This window comes from Phyllostomus hastatus, unplaced genomic scaffold (assembly GCF_019186645.2).
Source record: "Phyllostomus hastatus isolate PE091 unplaced genomic scaffold, TTU_PhHast_1.1 phas_scaffold_1066, whole genome shotgun sequence".
Lineage (NCBI taxonomy): Eukaryota > Metazoa > Chordata > Mammalia > Chiroptera > Phyllostomidae > Phyllostomus > Phyllostomus hastatus.
Genome location: NW_025334004.1, coordinates 23193319 through 23218638, shown reverse-complemented (window position 1 = coordinate 23218638; position 25320 = coordinate 23193319). Strand labels below are relative to the sequence as shown.

Below are 25320 nucleotides of genomic sequence, written 5' to 3'. Positions count from 1 at the left end.
GTATTTTTCAGGTGCATTTCACATGGGATTTGTGAAGTTATTGTGTGTTAGTGAGGCTTTTATGCTGCGTTTTTTTTGTGTGTGGCTTAAAACCTTCACATGTGCTGAAAACTAAGATTATGCAGGCCAAAATTTAGTTAAAAATAAGTGATTTCGGGACTTCTGGCAAGATGGAGGAATAGGTGGACGCACCGTACCTCCTCGCACAACCAAGATTAGAACAACAATAATTTACAGACAGAATAACACTCAGAACTGTCAGAGGATTTATCTGAAAGGAAGTCAGACAGCCAAGAAGTTGAAGTAGACCCATACATCCAGACCGGTAGGGGACGACGAGCCGGGCGGGCGCGGGGCTGGCGCGGGTTTGCAGCGGTGCACGGAGGTTGGGGAAATTTGGCGCAAAATCGGCACAACAGCCATCTGGGGCGCAAGAACGCAGCGGTGCTCCCTGAGTACGCAAGCAGCGGCTGGCGGACCCAGTGGGGCAGCGATTCTGGACCAGGGCAGAGCTCGCGGCCCAGGATACCAAAGAAGGGTCTGAGCCCAGGAGAACGGAACTACCGCCATTGTTCCCTCCCGTCCCTGCTCCCGCCCCTGCCTCCACATGTAACGTCACAATCTAGCGACCCGGGTGCCCAGCCCCGGTGAACACCTAAGGCTCCGCCCCCCCACCGTAACAAGAGCGACCAGACCGAAAAAAAAAAAAAAAGGAGAGACAGGGAAAGACATAAGACATGTTTCCAATAGAACAGATCAGTTCCCCAGGACTCATCCTTTTGAGCGACCAAGAAATAGCCAATCTATCAGATGCACAGTTCAAAACACTGGTGATCAGAAAGCTCATGGAATTGGTTGATTTTGGGTGCAATTTAGATGAAAAGATGCAGGTTACCATAAAAGACATGCAGGAAGATACGCGGAGGAAAGCCAATAGTGAAAGGAAGGAATCTGAGTCTCAAAACAATACAGTGGACCAGAAGTAAGATAGAATCAACCAAGCATGATGAAATAAGAATTCAAAAAATCGAGGAAAAGCTTAAGAGCATCCAGGACACCTTTAAACGTTCCAACATCCGAATTATAGGGGTACCAGAATGGGAAGGGGAAAAGCAACAAATTGAGCACGTATTTGAACAAATAATAAAGGAAAACTTCCCCAATCTGGCAAAGGGAACAGTCTTCCAAGAAATCCAAGAAGCTCAGAGAGCCCCAAAGAAGTTGGACCCAAGAAGAAACACACCAAGGCACATCATAATTACATTAGCCAAGGTAAAAACGAAGGAGAGAATCCTAGAAGCAGCAAGAGATAAGGGGGACAGTAACCTACAAAGGAGTTCCCATCAGACTGTCAGCTGATTTCTCCAAAGAGACCTTACAGGCAAGAAGGGGCTGGAAAGAAATATTCCAAGTCATGAAAGACAAGGACCTACATCCCAGATTGCTCTATCCAGCACAGCTCTCATTTAGAATGGAAGGGAAGATAAAATGCTTTTCAGATAAGGTCAAGTTAAAGGAGTTCATCATCACCAAGCCCGTATTTTATGAAATGCTAAAGGGACTTATCTAAGAAAAGAAGATAAAGAAAAGACATGTATAGTAAAAGGACAGCAAACTCACAATTATTAACAACCACACCTAAAGCAAAACCAAAAGAAACTAAGTAAACAACTAGAACAGGAACAGAACCACAGAAATGGAGGGCACATGGAGGGCTAGCAGCAGGGGGGTGGGAGGAGGAGAGAGGGGTAAAAGGTATAGAGAATAAGTAGCATAGAATGTAGGTTGAAAATAGATGGGGGGAGGGCAAGCATAGTACGGGAAAGGTAGAAGCTAAAGAACTCATAAGTATGACACATGGACATGAACTAAAGCGGGGGAACGTGGGTGGGAGCGGGTACAGGGTGGAGGGGAGAAAAGGGGGGAAATGGGACAACTGTAATAGCATAATCAATAAAATACATTAAAAAAAATAAGTGATTCCGTCTCTCAGTAACTGGCCAAGAAAACAAAAAAAGCCCTTTATCATAGGTGTACAAATATACCCTATAAATTAATTTTCAAAAATCCTAAGTTACTGGGATTCTTGCATGAAACTTTATTTGCTCCCATACAGTAAAAATGGACACGTGATACAACAGCCAAGAATTTGCTCTGCAGACTCCTTCCCTTTCCTTTAATACTATCCATATTTATTTTCCAATGACTCAATATTAATGTGTGTGTTTGACAAAGTGGAGTTACAGTAAACATGCTAATGTGTCATATCCTATTTTAAAAATCAATATACTGCTCTTTAATTTTACACGGGGAAATGAAATTGACAGTGATCCCCAACTGATGCAATGAGTTTAGACTAACGGACCCAGGCAGGATAAACGGGCAGCCGGGAACTTGGTCTAAACCTGCGGAAGAGAGAGGAATGGTCTGGGTGTGAGTACTCTTCTGTCCACAGGGCTAGCAGGGCTCTGCCCTCTCCCGCGTGCAGAATGGTGTGGGGCGGGTAGTTTCCCCCCGGGTCCAGTCACTCCAGAACCAGACTCCCGAGTTCGAAGCCAGCAGCTCCTCCTGGCTAGCCCAGCAAGATCTCTCTGAACTCTTGGTGTGAATACAAGTGGGCTGTTGCAGGACAAGCTGCCACCCTGAGAAGGCACCAAGGTGAGGAGGCACAGAGCCTGGGCCTGGGCACTGTACATAAGGGAAGTGTGTGAGAGGGCAGGAGGGAGGAGGGGTGGGGGAGGAAATGGAAGACTGGGTGAGAACATGAGAAAGAATGTGGGAGGCTAGGACAGAGGAAGATCGTGAGAGACAAGAAGTTAGAGTTTAGTTCTAGCTGACTAATGTCTTATTGTCAAATTAGTGTCCAGACCGTCAGACATGCTGGAAAGCACCACTGTAAGGCAGGCAGGATACTGATTCCTCATATAAATTAGTAAGTTCATAGTGATTGAAACACACATTCAAATCTTTACATAATTTACAGTAATTAAATACTGTGAGAACAGACCCAAATAGGAAGTGTTCTTAGATTAAAAGATCACAGATTACTAGACAGTGAGGACAAAGGCTCTGCCTGGATTCTGATCGCAGCAATTCATGTGTGTTCAGTTACACACCTTCCAACAGCGTGTATTCTTCTACTTGAATGGCGTGTAAATTCTACCTCTGGCATCTCTAAAGCAGAAAATGCAGCTTCAGGCTTAATAACTGGAAAGTCAAGTCTTAATGATACTATTATGTTGAAATAAAAGAAACAGCAATGGAAAGCTCTAAAACACCTGACAGACGCTGTCTGGAAAAGTGAAAGACAGTAAGTAACCAAAGAACTGAACTGGAAGGAACTTATGTCAAGCCACTTCAGCAAAAAGAAAGCATATGTTTTTTAAAAACCTCATACTGCGGGGGGAAATCAATTTAATTCTTTAGACTCTGTGAGATTCTATTACCATGTTACTGAAGGTACAGCGTAAACACAATCAACACTGGCCCAGGACTCCGGAGACCTAAGTTGATGGTGCGGAACCTGAGTTGTGAACACGACTCAGCCTGCACTCCCCTGTCCTGCCTGCACCCTGGGCTCAACTCGGCCCAGCAGAAACAGCCTCCATGTGGACTGGCCTGGCCTGGCCTTCCCCCATCACAGCCAGTGTCAAGCTGGTCAGCACTCACACTGTGTTTCCCTGCTGCACTCACCCTCCTGCGTGACCCGCTTCTCTCTTCGAGCCTCCACACCTCCCCCCACTCTCTCTCAGCTGATGGCCTGTGCCCCCAATGTACTCAGAAAACAGCAGCATCAGAAAAGAGCTTCCACGAGCAGCTTCCTCCACTGCTACCATCTAGACCTCCGGGTCACACGAGGGGCCTTGTCTCCTCACGGTGCACATGTCCACACTCCTGGGGAAGGCCAGCTTTCTCCTCGCACACTCGGTCCCACCCCCTCTCAAATCCTAAAGCACACCCACCCACCACATATCAGAAACTCTTCTCTACTGGATCTTCGCCACCAATAATCATGCTGTTCTCTCAACAACATCCCCTCTTCTAACAACTGCTCTATTTCCTCTTAATTTTGTAGCTAAACTCCTGAGTTCTCTGTATTTGCTTTGTCTAGTAGTTCTCAGAATTTCTATTCTTTTTTTATCATCTAGCATCTCCTTCTTCATCATTCTGAAACGGCTGAGGGTGAGGACACCAGCTAACTCTGTAACATTAAATCAACGATCGATTCTCCGTCCTTATCTCACCTGGCCTATCAGCAGCACTTGACATGGCTGGTCGCTCTCCCCCTAAACCACCTGGCTGCAGGAAACTGCTCTCTCGGATTTGCTCCCACTTGCTGTTCACTCGAACGTCTCCTTTCCCGGCCCCTCCTCGTCCCTCTGCGCTCTCTGGTAGAGCGCCCCGGACAGGGCGGCCCCAAGGCCAGCCCGTGGACCGGGCTCACCCAGAGACCAGGGTGAGGTAAACACAGAAGTTTAGGGTAAGGTTTAGAAACGTTCATAATGCCCAAATGTGTAATTGGTGGCTTTGAACTTTGTCTTTTTAAATAAATAGAATTCATTTTTAGGGCTAATTGTCCTAGAACTAGTTTGAGAGGGAGTAACACAATGGAAAAGACACTAAACTAAAGGTGGAACTGGGTTCAAATTACACTTTTTGACCTAATTCAACATATGCTCTTAAGCATTTACGGTAATCAGCATAATAAGCATTTAGTGGAGTCACTGTCTCTCTGAGCCCTTCGTGTCCCCATAACAGACAGTGTGTGCTGTCACAGCTCGAAGATCCAAGGACCCATCACTCTGAGACTAGAGAAGTTTGTCGCATGCGATGGACTTGCCCAGTAGGGAATGGGGGGGCAATTATGATTGAGTAATTTTGGGCGAGTTACACTGTTGCTTAATAAAAGACGGAAAAGAATTTATAAGACTAAAGAAAACTGATAAAATGGGGTTAGGTCTGGATCTATTTTGCCACAAGACTTCCCTCAAATCCTGCCCAACTACAGAGTAAAAACAGCATACACAAATGAGAAAGATTACTAATCATTAAGAATTTATGAAATATTTGTATGTGCAAGACTAGGCTCATACCTTCAGCTGTCAGAAACCAGCGACTGGGTGCTCCTTCAGTCAGCTTTGCTCCTGGGGGGAAGTCTAGTCGGAGCTTGAACTGGAGGGTCTGTCCTGGAGAGGCAGCCACCGGGGCAAGTGTGATGCTGGGAGCTGACCTGGGTAGTGTGGGTACTGTCCTCTGGGTTGCCCCTGGGGACGGGCCATCTACCACAGCAGTTCCAGCCTTGAAGACTGGGAGCTAGGAAATAAGAACATTTGTTTATTAAAGCACAGGTACTTGAAAGTACCTGATTATAAAGTGAGAGAGTTTATTTTTAGACTTCAGTCTAAAATGAGGTTCAGAAATACATTTCATTCTGGCAAAAAGATTACCAACACTTAGGAATGAAACAAATTAATTGTTCAGCATGTGTGTAAATGACAGGAAAGTAAAGTAAAACTATCAATTTCAATGTAGTGGATATAATATAATCCTCTTAACATTTTCATTGTCAACTATATGATGTCACTGATGTTGTAACAAAGACCTGTGACAGGAGAAATGACACATTACGATGACAATCTGTTTTTATTTTAAAATGTACCCTGGAAATTCCTAGCATTTTAGGGGGAAAAAAACTCGTGCATTTTTTTCAGGCAAATGTGATACATCAAGAAGGAACTTAAATTGTATTAGAGATCATGACTATATCTTTAAAAATTCATTAGAACTTATTTTTATTTCAATCTTATTTTCAATGTTTTGAGACATGTGGGTTCTAGATTTCTTTGGAAGATTATTTGGTAATGAATTCACCATAGGAAACAAAGATTACACATTAATCTAACCATCATTAAAAATAAGACTGAACAACCCCACCCATACAGTACACAGTATGCAGTGTGTATCAGTATGTGTACATATTTATTTAAATAATTCATGTTTTACTTATTTTTTACATTTACTGTTTACACTATTACAGATGTCCCGTTTCCCCCCTTTTGCCCCCCCACCCCCGGCTTCCCTTTGGACATCACCGCGGTCTGTGCCTATGGTTATGCATGTATTTAAAAACAGACGAGTCCTCCTTTTTCTTTTCTGATAGTTCACCAAGTTCTTTCCAACTTCCAGTGTCTTTCTCAAACACTCACGACCCAGATGGAGTTTTTTACTTTAAGACTAATGATATCCTTGAACAGACACGCACTTACTACGCTGCCTACGTCCACCTGCACCCCTGGAGATCAGCTGACCAGAAGTGCCGGTCAGCACTGTGAGGATCTTAGCATCATTCGTAAAATGATACCCTTCAACTTACCCTTCAAGATTACTCACCACAGAAATTGTTTTTGTTTCTAAATCCATCACTTTAATTTGATGATTATTCGTGTCTGCTACATACAATAACTGGCCATTCTCTCCAATACACAAGCCTCCTGGTTCATTAAAAGTTGACTCGGTGAAACTGGAACTGACATTACTTGCATCTCCAGTTCCTGCTAATGTTATACAGCTTTTTGTTTTTGGATCCACAACTTTAATCTAAAAAAAAAAAGTTATATGCCTAAAGCTCAATCTCATGTTTGTTGTATGGCAAAGTACAGTACCAAGCAAGCCAGAGAATTCTGCTTCTCGTTAGTATTCATAAAAAAAAATCACAGAAAAATAGACATTTCTGTATTTTCTTGAAAAAGTCAAACATTCAAACTATAGTCTAAGGCGCACACAGGTGGCAAACACAAGGCCCGCGGGCCGAATCCGGCCCTCCACCTTGTTTCTCCCCGGCGGCAGCGCCGAGCTCCTTGCCCCCAGGCAGGGAGTAGCTGCATTCACACAGCCCTAAATGACATTCCACCTTTGAGGGCAACCGCAGGGCTGCGGGGGCCCCCGTGACAATGAGTCTGACACGCCTGGTCCAAGGGGAGATGCTCCGTTCTGAGGGCCGAACACTATGTGATATCCCGAGTTACGGTCTGTCCTCTGGAAGCAATGTGTGATACAATTATTTATGGAATTGAAGAATTTTCAAAATGTTATTCTTTTTTCTCACAATGGGACACAGCTGAACTGACTTTTCTTCTCCCGGGCATTTAATACTGGCTGAGGATTTGCTACTTAGGTTAAACTTCATGATTTCCACTGTTTCAACCGTATTAAATGAATAGTCTCTCATCACAAGATATTTTCTACTTCTATAAAAAATAAAAATAGAAATAGTTGGACAGTTAATGAAATGCTCCTTTTAATTCCATTTTCATGGAGTTATTTGCTAATAGGTGCTGCAACTATGCAACAGATCCAAAATGCTCATTTGTTAAACGACATAGTAATTTCTGTGTCACCTGCCTTCTCCTTATCTACTGCATTTGTTACTAAGCAGCTCTGATGGGTGGCAAGTCACAATTTTGGCAAGAGCCTTAGGAATGTGTCTATTAGTCCTTTCCCAAGCTCGGAGTGCTATCATAACCTCTTTGCAAAGAAAGGACCAAGAAAAGAACAAAGGCTATAGTTGTCAAAGACTGTTATTCCCCTTTATATTTTGGAGTGGCAATTGTAGGAGGCTCACAGGGTTTTCAGCGTTTTAAATACCACAGATGAAAAGCAAAGTATTACATAATTCTGTCAGGACTCACCTTGTGATTGTAAGAGTCTGCCACATAAAGCAAATGCCTTTTCTTGTCCCACGTTACTCCGAGTGGGTGCTGAAGCTTTGCACTGATTCCTACTCCATCAACATCACCAAAAGCAAAGAGATTCTTTGTTTTAAAAAAGAAAAATACAGCACGTATTAAAATTTTTACAGTGTTCTGTTAGCATATAAAGTGAAAATTAAGATGACTGTATGTGCTACTTAAGTCAAAGGGGAAAAGGTCTGACTGCATACAGACAGAGCCGGGCATTTGTTTTGGACAAGAAAAACAGGACAGAATGTTGAACCTCCACTCAGTTGTGGTGCTTCGTTTCACCGACAGTAACCACACATCTGGTCAGGAAAGGCCAGGTCTCCCAGCCTGGTGCTCCTCCCACCACCCTGTCAAATGTGTACTTTACGTTTTCCTCTTCTCTCATTAATCAGTATTTTACCCTTTCTTTCCTCTCTGGTCCTTGACATTTATGTATAATCAAGTACAGTAAGTTTACTTTTCTTAGATGGCTTTGTTTGTGTTTCTTTATATTCACATTTCCTTTTGATTTGACTTCCACTTTAACCTATGGATAGGCCAAGAACTCTCCCCCAAATTCTGAGAACGACTCAAAACGCAGAAAGCTGCAGACTCGGTGAGGGTCGGGCGCGTGCGCGGGAGGGACTTTCCTTACCACGGGGTCCCTCTCTCCTCCCACGAGGGGCTTCACGGCGCCGTCTTTCAGCGAGACCGTCCTCACCGTGCTGCTCTCACTGTCGGCTACGAACAGGCAGCTCCAGGGGGCCTCCGCGGCCAGGGAGAGGCCTGACGGCTGGGCAAAGCCCGCCTTGTGAGGGTACGCGTTATTTCGGTTCTCTTCGTTCCCACTGCCGGCAAACCGCAGGCAGGTCCCTTTTTTCAACTCACTGGAAGAGAAAGACAAGAGCAGCACTGTTATATCGTATCCAATTTAGTTATTAAACAAATGAATGTAAGTGATTAAATCAGTGGTGGTTAAGCGTTGTAAAATTAAAAATCCAGTGATCTTCGCTTAGTAAAACTGTGTGCGAGCCAGATTTCACTGCAGTTTTTCTAATCATTAACTTATTTATCTACAGCGTAGGGACCTTTATACTTTTCTGACATACTGAAACTATTCTCAATGGTCAAAGAGGAAATCCCTGGTGAGGTGAAACTTGTAAGACTACTGAGCACATCATTGATGGGACACACTTTTTTTCCTCCAAATATGCAGAGATAGGTACAGCTAGATACCACTTTGACAACTGCTTAGTTTCATACAATGTTAGGTTCTGAAAGGGAATTAAGATTTTCAGAGATCCAAGATCGTGGTGGAGTAGGTGGGCGCTACACTCACCCGCTCCCAGGACCAAATTGGAATTACAACTAAATTATAGAACAGTCATCCTGAATAACCAGGTGAAGAGTAGCAGAAGAGAAGCCATATGACCAAGGATTTACAGAAGAAGCCACATGGAGACTGGCAGGAAGGGCAGAGACGTGAAAAGGGCTGGCCCGCTCTCCCAGGGGCGGTGGCGGAGGCTCCAGAGGGACGTCTCAGAGGCGGGGGTTGTACCTGAGAAGCGTGGGTCTAACCCCCAAGTCAGTCCCAAGCCAGGCCCCACAGCCCAGAGCACCAGGGCCAGGGAGAGGCACTCACATAACATCTGGCTGTGAAAAGGAGTGGGGTTTCTGTCCACCAGGGAGAAATGGCTAGAGACGCAGGCAGCCCCTTAAAAGGCCAACATATAACATTTCATTTGCAGCCACTCACCTTGGACTCTGGCGCAGAGAGGGCGTGAGGAGTCTGGGGTTTGTGGCTCTGGGGAGAGAGCTGGCGGGTCAGCTGCCAGGATCCCTGTGCTGAGTTATTCGCCCACACTGCAGACGCCATCTTTCTTAGGTGGCGCAACCCCCTCCTTAGGGAATCGGTGTGGGGGAAAGCAACAGCCTCACCAGGTAGAGTTACACGCTGCTGAGGTGTGACTGCAGCCAGAGGCCCTTTCAGTGACTCAAGCCTAACAGGCCGCTGGCAGGCAGACACATCTCAGGGTGCTTTAGGGCTTTGGCTGACCTGCCCTGGGCCCAGTGCTGGTAAAAGCTGGCCTTGGCATGCAGCTTAGTCCTTCCCATGCATACCCAAGCCCAGCAGAGGCAGCCACAAACTGTGGATTGCTGGTAGCTCTGAAAAGGTTGCCCAGGGCCAGTCACAGGCAGCACCTGACATTGGTCTGCACCGGATTTCCCCCCAAGTGGCCCAAACCAACACACCCAGTGGCCGGCGTCAGACAACAACAGAGAAGAATCCAATAAGCTTCACCAGCAGCACATACAAAGGGAGATCGCAGCAGGCATCCAACCCTGCTCCACACAGCCATCCCTCAGAACACTCTGGTCATCTCATTTCTTTGTATAATTATGTCTCACGTGCAATGCTGTTGGTCACTTCTCTGTTCAGGCTACTGTCATCTCTCGCCTGGATATAGCAACAGCCTCCTCACTGGTATCTGTGTCTCTAGTCTCGTCTCTCGCCAAATGCTGCCCGTGTTCTTTCAAAAACACAAATCTTATGTCACTTCCCAGCTTAAAATTTTCTAGAAAGGTATACAGAATAATGTTCAAATCTCTTAAAAGGGCTCACAAGGAATTTTGTGATCTGGCTTCTACTGACATCACTAGAGTCATTCTTGCCTGGAAAACCTCCCCTCTCCCAGTCTAACTCCTACTCCTCTATCAGGTTTTAATTTAGAAGATTCTTCCAGGAAGCCTTCCTTGATGGATTTCAGGTGTCCTTATTTACATAAGGGACAATTTCAATGTGAAGGACTTCTACAGTGATTCCTTTCACACACAGCACCTGTACTTCCCAACTATGGGTTGTTTTTGTTTTGATTCCTCCTCTGTAAGTCCACTGAGGACAGCAACCACATTTTCTAATTTTATTCTTTTTTTTAACAATTTTTTTTATTTTTTGTTTTTTTAAAGATTTTATTTATCCATTTCTAGAGAGGGAAGGGAGGGAGACACAGAGAGAGAGACATCAATGTGTGGTTGCTGGGGGTTATGGCCCGCAACCCAGGCATGTACCTTGGCTGGGAATCGAACCTGGGACACTGGTTCCCAGCCCGCGCTCAATCCACTGAGCTACGCCAGCCAGGGCTTTCTAATTTTATTCTTAATTAGTGAACACACTTCATCCCTATTGCCTTGCATGGTGCCTAGTATACAGTATGTTTAATAAACAGCTGCTGGATGAATGATTATAGTATGTTTAATGAACAGCTGTTAGATGAATGATGCAAAACATCACACAGTGAAACACACACACATATATACTATTTGGAATACATCTGATATTTTGGATCATCTATACAACTACTCTTTTCTACTAACAAAGGAAACTGAGATGACAGGCACCTTCTACGCTGACTCGACAGTCTTTCTGGTCTATGACTTTCATTTATTTATTTACTCTGCAAACCCTTACTGGACTCCCATTATGTACCAGATACTGTGCGAGGTACAGCGGACACACAAATGAATGATAAGGGATCCCCTCCTTTAAGAGGCAACCTAGTAAGACAATCAGTTATGTAAAGAGCACGGTCAGTTCCACCTGGAGTGTCAGGAAGGGGAAAGGCTCTATTAAAAAGGCGTTAAGTACTTTGTAGGGACATTTTCCACCTTTATATCCCCATCAGTGGCAACAAAGCTATGAACATTTACTGAATATGCCAGGCATTAAGCTAAGTGAGCTCTTCACACATATTATTAATTTTCAAACAAGCCCAAAGGGAGGTATAAATGAGGAAACTGAGCTCAGAAAGTTCGAGTAGCTCTCCTAAGCTCACACTGATAGGAAACGGCAGAGCCGGCATCCATCAGCCCTGACTACAAAGCCTGCGCTATTAACCGCTGAACTTCACGGTGCTCCAATACCTGCTAACAGTCAGGCTGCCTGAACTGCGTGCTGAAGACGAGTGCCCACCAGATGTCTCCAGCCCGCTCTCTGGATGCTTGGTGGGACTGCTGTCCCAGGTTCCTTGAAGTGAGGTGGGTGTGGTCGTGAGACTCACTCTGGCTGATGAAAGGTGAGAAGTGATGTGTCACTTCTGCCTAGGAGCCTGAAGAGCTAGAAAGCGAGTCAGCGCCCTCGCTCTCTGCCAGGACGACCGGCAGCGCTCTAGACCGCGGCTGCTGTGTCGGCCTGTGTGGCAGAGCGGCGCTCCCGGGGAGCCCATGGGGGTGAGCAAGAAAGCAAACCTGTCTTTACCCACCAAGCGTCCGAGCGCTTCGTTACAACAGGACGTGTCCTGGCACATCCAGACGAGTCCTGGGCGTCGAGAGGATGGAGACATGGGGAAGGGAATTCTGTGAACTCCCAGTAGTGCAGTTTGCCCAAAAAGAGATGTTGCCACTTACCTTTTCTTTGGGAGTCGGCCACAGTCCAGCAGAAGTGCCCAGATCTGGTGAGTCCCTGCCATGGCTATCCACAGGACGTCATCTCTTTGGACCTCTGAATCTTTATAAAGATAAACAGTAAATCTTATATATGTATTCAGTTAATACAAAAACATCAGTTTTTTGAGAAATTTAAGGAAAGATAGCAATATGTCTATAAATCTGATAGAAAAAATAAAAATATTACAATGTTTTAAGTTGTTTTTGAAGATTTTCTATTTCCCTTATCACAAATATACTTCTTTAGACTTATAAATTTACCTGTAAATTCACAGAAACCCAAAGTATTATTAATAGTAATATGTCCCTGCATCTGTGGGCACAATGTTTTTAAACATTTGATTTTCTATTTTATGTGATAAAATAAATGGGTTGACATATACTTTCCAAAGAAGCTGGCACTCAAATACTTAGCAGTAACCACCTAAATTATATACTTAGAACAAGTTCTTTGAACAACTTCTCAGGAAAAAACTGTCTCTTTTAATAGATAAGAACTGCGTCTTTCTGCCGCAGCGTCAGCTTTCAGACTGAGACAGCACAACTGCTATTTAAGTATCAGCTGCGCATCTGCTAGGAAACTTTTTCTAAAAGATACAGCTAATGTGCAAAAAAGCTAAGAGTACAATATATTACTAGTATATTGTAATACAGTAATAAATATAATATTACTTAATTTATGAAAATTAAGAAATGTTTACTAAAATTAAATAATTAAAATGAATAATAGTTATAAAAATTAATTTACTACCTATTATCAATGTGATGAGGCTCTATTTCTCAAATTAATTTTACTGTTACAATATTTAAATATTTTAATTTTAGATGTATTCTGAGGTTACTTTTACATGTATCTGAGACATTTTAACTAAAATAACTTGTTCAGGCGTATACTCTAAGAAATGATCTTAGCAAGGCTATTTTATTTATCCTTTCTTTAACTTAAAGTAGTTTGTATTCAAAAGGAACCTTTCTTCCTTAACTTGCATTACTTTCAAGTGCCTTTCAATTTGACAACAAAAAAAAGGATGATGATGGTTCTCAAACTGTGGCTGCTAGTGCCAAGCACTTTACAGAGATTGCCATTTACCACATGTTCAGACCATAAGACGCACCTAAGTTTCAGAGGAGAAAAATACGGGAAAAAATTTTGAAGCAAAAAATGTGGTAAAATATTTAATAACATAAATAACATAGTATCTCACCAATGTAAGTGTAAACAACTCAACAGCAACATTAACAACCATTATTCCTCCCAAATTGGGGGGCAGGTGTGTCTTATAGTCTGAAAAATACGGTAAGTTTTCTCAAAGCTATTTCACATGCTTTTCCCCCTGTATTTTTAGTTGCCAACCTATAAAATATAAAGGAAAACAGTTTATTTCAATTTAATTTTTTATAGTCAAGCATTTTTATAAACATAAATTGTATTAAAAGTAACAATGGCATCCATATATTCTGGGGATTCAGTCTTTGTTTAGCTATTTTAAAACTAAATCAAAGATTTTCATAATTATTTTATTTTGCTCCTTCCATGGAATGACAAAGCGGGAAGGTGACTATAAGCCAAAAGAGAGCCCGCACCGGAAACTGCTGGCACCCTGACCTTGGACTTCGAGCGTTCAGATCTGTGAGAAAACCAATTTCTGTTGTTTAAACAACCCAGTCTGTGGTGTTTTGTCATGGCCGCCCGGGCTAAGACACTCCCTTGAGAACAGAAATGAGACGAGGATGTCTGCTATAAACGCTTGCTTAGCGCCATATGAAGGTCCTACTATGTGCGTCAAGAAAAGGGAAAAGTAAAGATTAGACATAAAGGTATAATTATTAATGGCAACAGGCTTTTAAAGCCACCACCTTGCCAAGAAAGAGCCGTGTTGGTAATACGGGAAAGACCAATCGGGCCTCCTCACCCAGCTCTCCAAACAGGCCGGTCTCGGGCAGCTGGGGCCTACTGGAGGAGGACAGGAGCGTCCCCGTCAAGGTCTCGGTGTGCTCACTTCCTTTGAAGGCTCAAGGAATGAGAAGAAGTGAGCAGGCTGTGTCAGGTCAGGACTCAGGCGTCTGGGATTCTACATATCGGGGGGTGGCGGTGGTGGTGGTGGTGGTGAAAACGACAACCATGCAAACACTTCCTGTGTTTAAGGTACCGAGATAATACACACTTTACATGAGGTGTTTCCTTTAATAATTTCATATTTCTTTCCAACCTTAGGACGTCTAGTATCATCTCTATTTTATTATATTTTTTTAAAGTGAAATTCAAAGAAGTAAATCACTGAAACCCACATTGCTACACCCTGAATAATAATGCATTGGTAACTCTGACTACAGATTCTCAGTGTTCCCCTCAGAAAGAAGGAACACAGGAGCGAGCCTGTGCCCTCTGGCCAGTTCCCGCTGGACCCGTCCTCTTCTCCCTCCCTTGGCCCCTGCCCCTGCCCCTGCCCCAGGGACTCAGCTCTGGCCTCCGGTATCCGACCGCCGGGTCCTGGGTGATCAGAAACAGCGCCCCGGTCAAATAAGCCCAGGCTTTCTACTCCAGGTCCACTCCCGATGCCCTCCTCTCCCTGTAGCTCCCGGCTGACGAATCTTTTACGAGTTTTTCCAGTCCCTTGTCTTTCCAGTTTTGGTTTGGTTCAGCTCATCAGCATCTTTTTGTGAATTTTATGATGAGACTCCATTATTACCACAAACAATGATAATAACAAACATTTATATGTGAAACATGATGTGTGCCAAGCATTGTTCTAAGTGCTTTCCGCGTATCCTCGTAATTCCCACAATAAGCCTTTGACACAGGTACTGTCCGTATCTTCAATTCAGATGAGACATATAACTGGGGTATAAAAAGTCTAAGTAACTAGTCCAGAGTCACACAACTGCTAAGATGTGGAACTAATCAGCACCCGGGCAGTCTGGATCCGGAGCCCTAACCACCGTGCCACACCGTCCTTGAGGACGCGTTCACCTGCCTGCTCCCTTCACTGAGGGCTGGCAAATTTGTCCTTACAAATAGAATGGGAGTTAAAAAAAAAAAAAGGTAGTCTGGCATTTATAATGTCTATCAAACTAAAGAGTTGTACTAATAATTTATACTGTTCATCCTGGATTTTAAAATCTAAAGTACAAAGCTGTTTTGTTGAGAATGGGTGTTAGTTTCGTTCCTTGTAACATGAGTGGACAATCATGAACATTTCAATTTTAAATTAAGAGTACACTTAATATCACTGACTTTAACAGTCACAAATTAAAAATAAAAAAGGACAATCCCAAAAGCTAAAAAAGTTTGGGGAGTATTTTTAAAGGTAAAATGCTCATAATTATTGTAACAGTAAGGATTAATAAAAGTTTCAGAAACAAGAATAAAGTCAGCAAACAAAATATAAAAATGAACAAAATGACCTGCAATCTAGCTTTTAAATATTCTGTATTATTTTAAGCAACTGTGATGAAAATAGAGGCCACTGACTGGAACCCTCAAAAGTGTCTGTGACATCGTCCATCAGTATAAATAGTTTTTCTCCAGTCTCTAAACTTCTCCTGAAGCAAAGCCTCCAGCCACTAGGAAAAAGCAGCAAAGCCTGTCCACCCCCCCACCCCCACCCCCGGACACAGGAAAAGGCCTACTAGAGAAACGGAAGAAGGGTAGAAGAAAATCTCTCTACCTCTGGGGGTGGGGCAGGGAACTGTCTTTAGCTAAAGACTCCTACTGACCCCAAGCAGAGGTTCCCCACCGCTGGGAGAAAAGCAGGAAGCTCTTAGAAACCGCTCCCAGGTTCAAGGCAGAGTGGAGCTGCCAGAGAGAAGGAACAGGAACAAGGAAGAATAAACTCCCCACCGCCTTTCAGGGAACCCAGGCGCACAGGGCCTCCCGGAGGAGACAGAGGCCAATTAGAACAACTGACAACACTCCCTCAGCGCCCATGCAACCTCCTACAGAATGACCAGCAGCGGCAGTTTACCCCTCGGGGAGCTGCAAGGGTGCGGAGAGGGAGACAGAGACAGAGACAGAGATAGAGACAGAACCGCTCTGGGGCTCGCCTAGGCGGAGAGCTGGCCCCAAGAAAAGGCCCCGTCCACAGGCCACTCCAGTGCACAGCTGGGAGACTTGGACAGCTACAGAGCTCAGAACAATAATGGACCCAAACCCAGCCCGGCTTCTCACTGCACTGACTGACCTCCCATAAAACTTGATGAAAAATTCCTTCAACAGTCTCATCAGTTGACTAGACACAACTGAGGAAACAATGACCATAAAGACAAACCAATAAAAATCATCCACACTGAAACACAGAGAGGAAAACAAAGGCAAAATAAGAATTTTTTCCCAGATAATAAAGGACATCAAACACGGACTCAAGAATTCTAAGCAGAATAATTCTGAACTGTATCAGTCAAACTGCTGCAACCAAAGAGAAAACCTTGAAGTCAGTCAGAAAAAAAAAAGAAACACATTTTATATACACAGGAACTAGGAAAATAAATCAATCAGACCTCTTAATACTATGTAAACTATAAGACAATGGAATGACATCTTTAAAGCAGCAAAGAAAAAAAAGAGTCAATCCAGACATATATGGGGTACATATATCTCCCAAAAATGAAGGCTGAATACTTTTGCTGACGCCCCTCTCTTCCCCAAAACAGGCCAAGAGAAATCACTGCCAGCGGCCATCCGCTACCAGATATGTTAAAGGAAGTTCTTTAGGCAGAAACACTATTTTTCAAGGACACTCGGGACAAAAACAAAAGATAAACCTCTGCTACTTTGGAAAGCACTTTGGCAGTTTCTTACAAAATTACACATTTGTCATATGACCCAGCAATTTCATTCCTAAGCATTTTCCCAATAGAAGTCAATACTTACGTTCACATAAAAGCCTGTCTGTACATGTGCTCACAGGGACTTTAATAATAATTGCCGTAAACTAGAGGCACCCGAGATGTTTACCGACTGATGAATGAACTGTGGCACAGCCGAAGGGTGAAATGCTACTAGACAATAAAAAAGAAACAACTATTGATACATGCAGCAGCAGGATTGGATCTCAAAAGCATTATGCTAAACAGCATATGCCAGACATGAAAGACCACACTGGGGAACAAGAAATACGTGGTTGTCAGTGGCTGGAGAGGGTGTTGGAGGTGATGGGAGGGAGAGCAAAGGGTCGGGAGAGAATTTTGGGATGATGGAAATATGCCACATCTTGATTGCAGTAATGGTTATAAGACTGAATATGTTTGTCAAAATTCATATAACTTATACCTAACAAGGGTGAATATTACTTTCTGTAAATCATACCTCATTAACCTGATTAAAAGACATCTTTAAAAAAACTTATAAACACCAAGTCAATGTAAAAATTATCTCTCAAATTTTAGACATAAAAATACAACTGCTTTTATTTTAATTAAATAAAAATACATCGGTCACACTGTATAAATTATTCCTCAAAAATTCTGTACCATCTGATTTTTAGAGGATGTTTTTATGGTATCTTATAGCATATTAATGGAACCCTGTGAAACATCATCTAAGCACATAAGCACCAACACTGTAGACTGTAAGACTAGCCTATGAAATGGTTGAGTTTCGATCATAAAAGGTTGTATAAGAACAGCTAAATATCTGTCTAGGGGAAATACTGATTAAAAGGCCAGTGAAGGTTAATGGGATCCGGGCACACTATCCTTTCTATAAATGATTCTAAATCAGGTGAAGTCTACCTAGAGAATAGTGGGGGTTTTGAACTTTATGAAACAAAATCTCTCAGGTTATTGTCTGGCATGAGTGGAGTCATGCATTTTAGAAACATGACAGGGTTTCTATTGAAAAAATGAATTTACTGTAGTTGGTAATTACTTTCAGTGCATTATGTAGTTCTTACCATATTTTGAGTGATAATCAAAATCAACAAAGATGAAATAATCACTTTTGTAAAGATCACTTTGTTATTTTTATGCTTTTATCATTATAATGGCATAATTAGGTTAAATATTCAGACACTATTTAAAATACATACACAAATGCATTTATATATTACATGTATGTTTCAAATAATCAGAGGTATTTCAAGTCCCTTTGTTTAGTAACTGGGTCTCTTAGGGTATATATTTAACTATGCATTAGTGCTTGTTATTTTTTGTTCTCTTTAATCTATTTTGCTTCCTTTTACGGTTCAATTTTAATTAAATATGCATATAAATGGATACATGTTATAAAGTTTAAATAATTGCTAAACATCTGCATGTACACCACTTATCCCAAGAAAGAAAACATTTGTGCATCTCTCTGACTTATCAGAAGGAACCACCAGTTGAACTTTTTTTCCACTTTCTTATTCTTTTAGTTTCACTATATCTGGATTGATCTCTCAATGTATAACTAGTCTTGCTTGCTACTAAACTTTCTATAAAGGAAATCCTGTTGTAGGTACCTTCTGGAACTTGCTTTTATAACGCAGTGGATTCCTCCTGGTACTTGTCCATGCTGCTAGGTACAGCTATGGTTCATTATTTGCATTGTAGGACAGCCTAATGTATGAAGCTATCACAATACCTGACCTATGTTTTCATGTTTTATTCCTGATAATGCCACTCTTAAATTCCCAACTATGGTAGAATTTCAGAAACATTTTATCAAATTCTTAAAACATTAAAAAACTTAAGTAGTTACAAGAACAGTTTTTCTCAGCCATAACCCCCTTCAAATTGGGTTTAATCCCACATGTTCAAACCAGTTATACAGTTATGCAACTTAAATTTGTATGAACCAGCCCAACATGAATGCAAAAAGGAAGTTGTTTCTATGAAAATGAAGTCGAAAACTTTGGAAAGACTCAAAGAAATGTAGCTAAGTCAAACTTGTATTAGGGGTTATCCTACATCAAAGATTGGCTAAAAATTGTACACTTCTAGTTCTTAAACATTTTTAGTTTTATGACTTTGATTTAATAGATTTTTTCCCTAACATATCAATTATCATAGCTAATCACTTCAGTAGGAGTTCTACTGTATTTATTTAGTTCTACTTTTTTTTAAATCATCACCCAAGGACATGCTTATTGATTTTAGTAAGAGGGGCAGGGAGGGAGGGAGAGAGAAACATTGATGTGAGAAACAGTGACTGGCTGGTTCTCATTTGTTGGTTCAAATCCACAACCGGGGCACATGCCCGGACTGGGAACCGAACCTGCGACCTTTTGGTCTACGGAATGATGCTCCAACTGAGTCACATCAGCCAGGGCTATTTACTTCTGCTTTTATTACACAAAGGATTCAGTTAACTGATCAAGAAATAAACCCTAATAAGATAAATGCATTTGACATCAGTATGAAAATCGAAGCAATAGGTAAACAAGGTAGAAAACAGAGACGAAGTTATACTATTATTAAAAACTGAATGTCATGTTTCCATTACCAGTCTCTAAAGATACATTTGTCTCAGTTTCCTAGCCTTCGATACAACAATGAAAACACAATCATTTATGACATTTAAATTTTCTAGGAGCTTAAAAACAAAACTTGACAGTGAGGAAAAGGTCTAACTATCTATAATACTGAGATCAGAAAAAAATGTCTCCAGTCAGTAATCAGAGAGGTTATTTATAAGGCAATAACTGAAATCGCCAGCAAATCTTATAGTAAAAACAGGAACAAGTCCCAAGGGCTATGTTTTGATGAAATACATACTATGAAACATATATACAAACATATAAATATAAGTGAATGTGATTTTATGTGTTCATATATTCTTCAATGAATAACAAGTTGCCAAAATATACTTGAGTAAAAACAGCTGTAAGGAGAGCAAATATTCTGATCTAATTTTCTCGTACTCTGACAATACATTAATTCAACAGATTTATAATGCAATGGATTCAAAATACAATAGATTTTAAGGTAATTTAAATTAGTAGCTCTTAAAATATTTTTGGGTAACATAATGCTTTGAAACTCGGATGAGAACCTGACCAATTCCTCTAAACCTTAAAAAGAATTTCTGGGAAGTTTAAGGAACTTACAAAGCCTAACCATCAAGGGTACAAACCCTTGGGCTAGAGTAATCATTGTGATTTTAAGTCCTTCATACAGTGCTTGGAAAACTTTTTCTGAGCCAACATTTTGAAAGGTGTTGAGCTTAAGTGCATTCAAGATTACTCATCCTCTTGCCAAGTACCTGAAGTGAAGCTATTTTAAGCTGTAAGTTAAAGAAGAGCCACATGCTTATAATGATCTGCTAAGCTAAGTAAGGCAGGACTCGTTTCCTGTACTGAAAACTGAGCTTTATAATGACACAAGCCTCAGATAGCATGTCATGCTCCAGCTGGAAGCTGAGGGACTGCTTGTCAATAGAGCCAAGATTTTCCTTGGAAAGCAATTTGGGTGCATTCTCAATACAAGACAAACAGCCAGAAATCCCATGCTATAAAGTATGACTGAAAAACTTTTAGCCTAGAAAAATAAGCATTCCTTGGCCATTAAATAAAACTTAGAAAAGCATCCAATTTACTAACAATGTAAATTCTGATATATGTGACAAACTGAATTACTGGTCTCAATTCTTTACTGCTGTGTAGCAGTATTAATATCCACACCTTTGACACGGCCTCACTGCAGGCAAGATGCCTATCCCTGCTCCATCACTCTGAGCTTGGTTATGTGACTTGCTTTAATAACGGCAGGTCAGCAGATACGACATAGCGAAGGCTTACAATGTGTAACTCGGCTTACTCTCTTATGCTCCTGACTTTTGCCAAAGAATATGCTCAGGAGGCTACTGGTCCAAGGAGGAGGAGAACCCAGTGGAGCAGATGTGTACCCAAGAAACACCTTGAAACCAAGCCCAGGCTCTGCCTGGGTCAGCTGAACCCCAAGCCCATATGTGATTGAGAAATAAAGGTTTAGGTTTGTATGAATTTGGGGAAGATTTCTTATGAGGCATGACTGTAGCTGTTACTGACAGATGCAGTAAGTTGCAAAATGTAAAAATCAATAACTGAATTCTATATGGACTTGTAGCTATGGATCACTGAGGGCTCACACACTAAGGGCAGACATTTTTTTTCCGTGGGGAAGGTAACAGCACATCAAAGTAACAATTCTCATCCACTTTGACTATTTTACTGATAGGAATGCTTCGGATTATTTTTCCATCTCTAAGATTTATGTTGAAATAGCTCAGCAGCAGGGAGGCAGGAATGGTTAAGTCCTAGTGGGGATGAATACTTTTACACTGAAACTGAAATTACTTAGAATTGCTGGTGCTTGGTGATAAAAAGACGACTGAGTTGTGGTTAGTTTCCCCACTGGTTCAGACTGTCTGTGTGTAATCTACTCCCTGGGTGACTGCACTTGGGACATACTCTAAGCTCATCTCCCCAGCCCCTTCCCACTACGATGATTAAAACACAGAACTCCAGAAACAAAAATCTAATAAAAAACTTCTGCAAAATTACCTAAGTTATATATCTTAAGTACAGGTAGTACCAAAAGTTCAGTTATTTTATGAATATTAATTACAATGAAAAAATTAAGGTCTTTGAATTATAAGCAAATTGGCATCATAATAGAAAATTATCTCAAATGTAAAGCCATTCAACTAAACTGATACTTATTTACTCTATAAATATATTAAGACCATACAAACCATTCAGTTCCAAATTCCATTCCCAGTATATCTGACCAACTTACTTTATTCATTACTCTGGCTTTAGACATGTAGATAACCATCTCAATATCACTGGGGGCCAGTAAAAAACTAAGTACTTATGCCCCGGGTCACCTTATAGTCAATTAATGTAGGTAATAAAGATTGTAAAGATAACGTCAATCTTATTCATTATTAGCATCTACAAAATTCAGTAGGGTAAAGTGATATTTTTTTAATTGTTCAAAAGAAGCTATCATGTTTCAATACAAATTTTAATAATCTAAAAAACAACTGTCATTTTATAAACTTCTTTTCAAACTAAAATTAAAAGGGCATTGTTAAATGGTATAGTTCACAAATAATCTTTTGAACTTCTGAAACTATAATACTTCTAAATTAAGAATATTCAGAACTACATTAATTGGAAGCTGTGGCTAAGCTGAGATTCTTTAACATTAATTTAGAGTAGTATATACTCATCATGTGAATAAAATATAATATTTAGTAGTACACGTATATAATAATACATACTCTATCTTGTTTACGTTACTGCTGGCTTTACTTTCACACAACCAACAAATCCCAAGCCATAGGCATAAAAGTATAAAATCACTAGCAACAGAAGTAATCCAAATGAACCGACCCAGAATATTTTAAAAATCTTACTGTTAGTAAGCAAAGTTAACTTATATTTTATATTAAAAGTTTACATACCTGATGATCCCCAAACGACATCCCAGGGGGAACTGATGGGCTGCTCCTCCCCTCTGGCCCCGCCTTCTTTGTCTGTGCCTTGAATCCCGATGCCAGCCACAGTGCTCACTGTCTCAGCTTCCAGGTCGATCTGCAGCGATCAATACATGCTTTATGTAATACATGCTCCTTTCTTTTGGTACATGAAGATTTTCAATAGAATACATAGCAATTATTTGCAACATAAATACTCTTTCTTAAAAAAAAGCTTTAAAAAGCTTTTTAAAAAAAACTTTAAAAAAAAAAAAAGCTTTAAAATTGCACTCTCCTCCTACCTCATCATGCTTCTACCAGAAGTGGTGTTGATCTCATCTTAAGTATGAACTGTGCTAAGGGTAAGTGCAGCTGGGACTCCCGTACATTGCTGGTGGACAAAGTGATAGTGGCATGAAGTATGTGGTAAAGCAAGCATGTAAAATGTTGACAACAGGCACTGTGTGTGTGTCTTTGCTGCGAAATTCTTTTAACTTTTTGTGTTAAAAATTGTCATGGTGAAATGTTGGGGGAAGGGTTTCAGGAGGTGAAACAAGAACCCCTTTTCCAGTAGAATGCACTGGCTTTCAGTTTATGCGTTAGAGGCAAGACAGTGTAGCAGAGCTAGGACTGCCTGCGTTCAAATCCCAGATCCTGGACTCACTAGCTGTGGGATCTTAAGAAAGTTACATAATGATCTGTGCCTCACTTTCCTGTAAAAGAATGAAAATCAGTCATTATGAAAATGAGTGGATGGATGATACCTCTATCGGTAATTAAGCTCTGTGTGTGTCAATTACCACCAAGCATAATTGAAATACATTTACAAAAGAAATATGAATGACCACAGGTCATTCTTCCATCTTCTTTTGAAAAATGTCTGTTCAAATCTTTGACCCATTTTTTTATTGGGTTGTCTTCACATTTTTTAATTGTAGGGACCTTTATATTTCATAGATACTAATCTCTTCAAAGGTATGTTTTGTGAAATTTTTCATAGCCCGTGGCTTGTTTTTCCACTTTTTTAACAGTGATTTTAATGATAAATTTAAATTTTGATAAATTAGAATTTATCTTTTTTTTTCTTTTATGGTTTTGTTTATGTCCTGTCTTTGGAAACCTTTGCCCACCTGCAAGTCATAATGATACTGTTTTTGTCTAAAAGCTTTAGGATTTCAGTGCTTAAATTTAGCTGTGTGATACATCTTGAATTTGTATACTGTGTGTGAGGTAGAGGTCATGTTTCTTCCCCCCACCCCCATATGGGTATCCAGTTGTTCAAGCACAATTTGCTAAAATGATTTTTCTTTCCCCCTTGGCAGATTTGATGCTTTTTGGAAAATCAGATAACTTTGTTATTTGGCATGACATTTCTTCTAGGTACTTCATTTTTTTCCTTATTGATCTATATATTCTTAAGAAAGTAACAGTCTTGATTAGTGTAATGTTACAGTAAATCTTGAAATCAAATGCTGTAAGTCTGTTCACTCTGTTTATCTTCAAGATTATCTTAGATGTAATAAATCCTTGACTTTGCATTTTCATGCATTTTGGAACCCACTTGCCATTTTCTATAAAAAAGCCTGATGGAGTTCTGACTGGGATTGCACTGAGTTTAAAGATCAATTTGGAGAGAGCTGATATCTTAATACTGAACCTTCTAATCCAATACTGAATTAATTTTTCTCAGCAATCTTTATAGTTTAAATTATACAAGTCTTATATGTATTTCATTAAATCTAAACTTACTCTAAATATTTTGTTTTTATTGCTACTATAACTAGAATTTTAAAATTTTCATTTCCAATTGACTATTAGTAGTTTATAAAAACACAGTTGATCTTTTTATATTGACTTTGCATTGTGCAACCTTCCTAAATTCCCTTATTAGTTCAAGTAGCTTTTCAATAGATTTCTTAGAATTTTCTACGTATATGACATGCCATTGGCAAATAAAGACAGTTCTTCCTTTGCAGCCTGTATACCTTTTATTCCTCTGTTGTCTTATTACAATGGCTAGTACTGCCAGTACAATGTTTAGTAAGCGTGGTGAGAGTGGGGATCCTTGCCTTATTCCCAACCTTAGAGGAAAAGCATTCAGTGTTTTGCATTAAGTGTAGCTATAATTGTAGATGCCCTTTATCATATTCATAACATCCAATTCCTTGCAAAGTTTGCTAATTGTTATCATGAATAGGTATTAAATGTTTTAAATTTTTCTGACTATATATAGTAATCATAGTTATTATCTTTGATTCCTTTACAATGGTGAATTACACTGATTTAGCTTAGCAATATGCTCTAGCATTATTTTTAGTGGCATCTCTAAAATCTCTTGAAATTATAAAGAATATTATTAATGTAATATTATCTATATTTTTACTGAACTCAAATCTGCAAAAATGCAATAGGCATCTAGGAATAGGCCCTTGAAATAATCCGGATTTAAGAAATATATCATAGAAATTGCCCTGGCTGGCATAGCTCAGTGGATTGAGCACGGGCTGGGAATCAAAGTGTCCCAGGTTCGATTCCCAGCCAGGGTACATTCCTGGGTTGCAGGCCAGAACCCCCAGCAACCGCACATGGATGTTTCTCTCTCTCTCTCTCTCCCCCCTCCCTTCCCTCTCTAAAAATAAATAAATAAAATCTTAAAAAAAAAAAAGAAATATATCATAGAAATTGATGTAATAATCAAAGAATTCCTCTTGCAAAAAGCCCCAGGTCCAGGTGATGTTACTGGAGCATTCTACTGAATGTTCAGAAACATTAATTACT

The 25320-nt window shown here is 40.7% G+C and overlaps 1 protein-coding gene across 1 annotated transcript in view; it reads right to left on the bottom strand.

Moving 5' to 3' along the window:
- The window catches only part of NHLRC2 (NHL repeat containing 2), a 57051-nt gene that overhangs the window by 8688 nt on the left and 23043 nt on the right, over positions 1–25320 (bottom strand). The window contains exons 5-10 of the mRNA XM_045854419.1: positions 22531–22660; positions 12123–12222; positions 8374–8605; positions 7689–7811; positions 6391–6597; positions 5094–5313 (exon numbers count right to left, since the gene is read on the bottom strand). Of these exons, the coding sequence (XP_045710375.1) occupies positions 5094–5313; positions 6391–6597; positions 7689–7811; positions 8374–8605; positions 12123–12222; positions 22531–22660 (1012 nt within the window). The remainder of the gene's footprint in view (positions 1–5093; positions 5314–6390; positions 6598–7688; positions 7812–8373; positions 8606–12122; positions 12223–22530; positions 22661–25320) is intronic.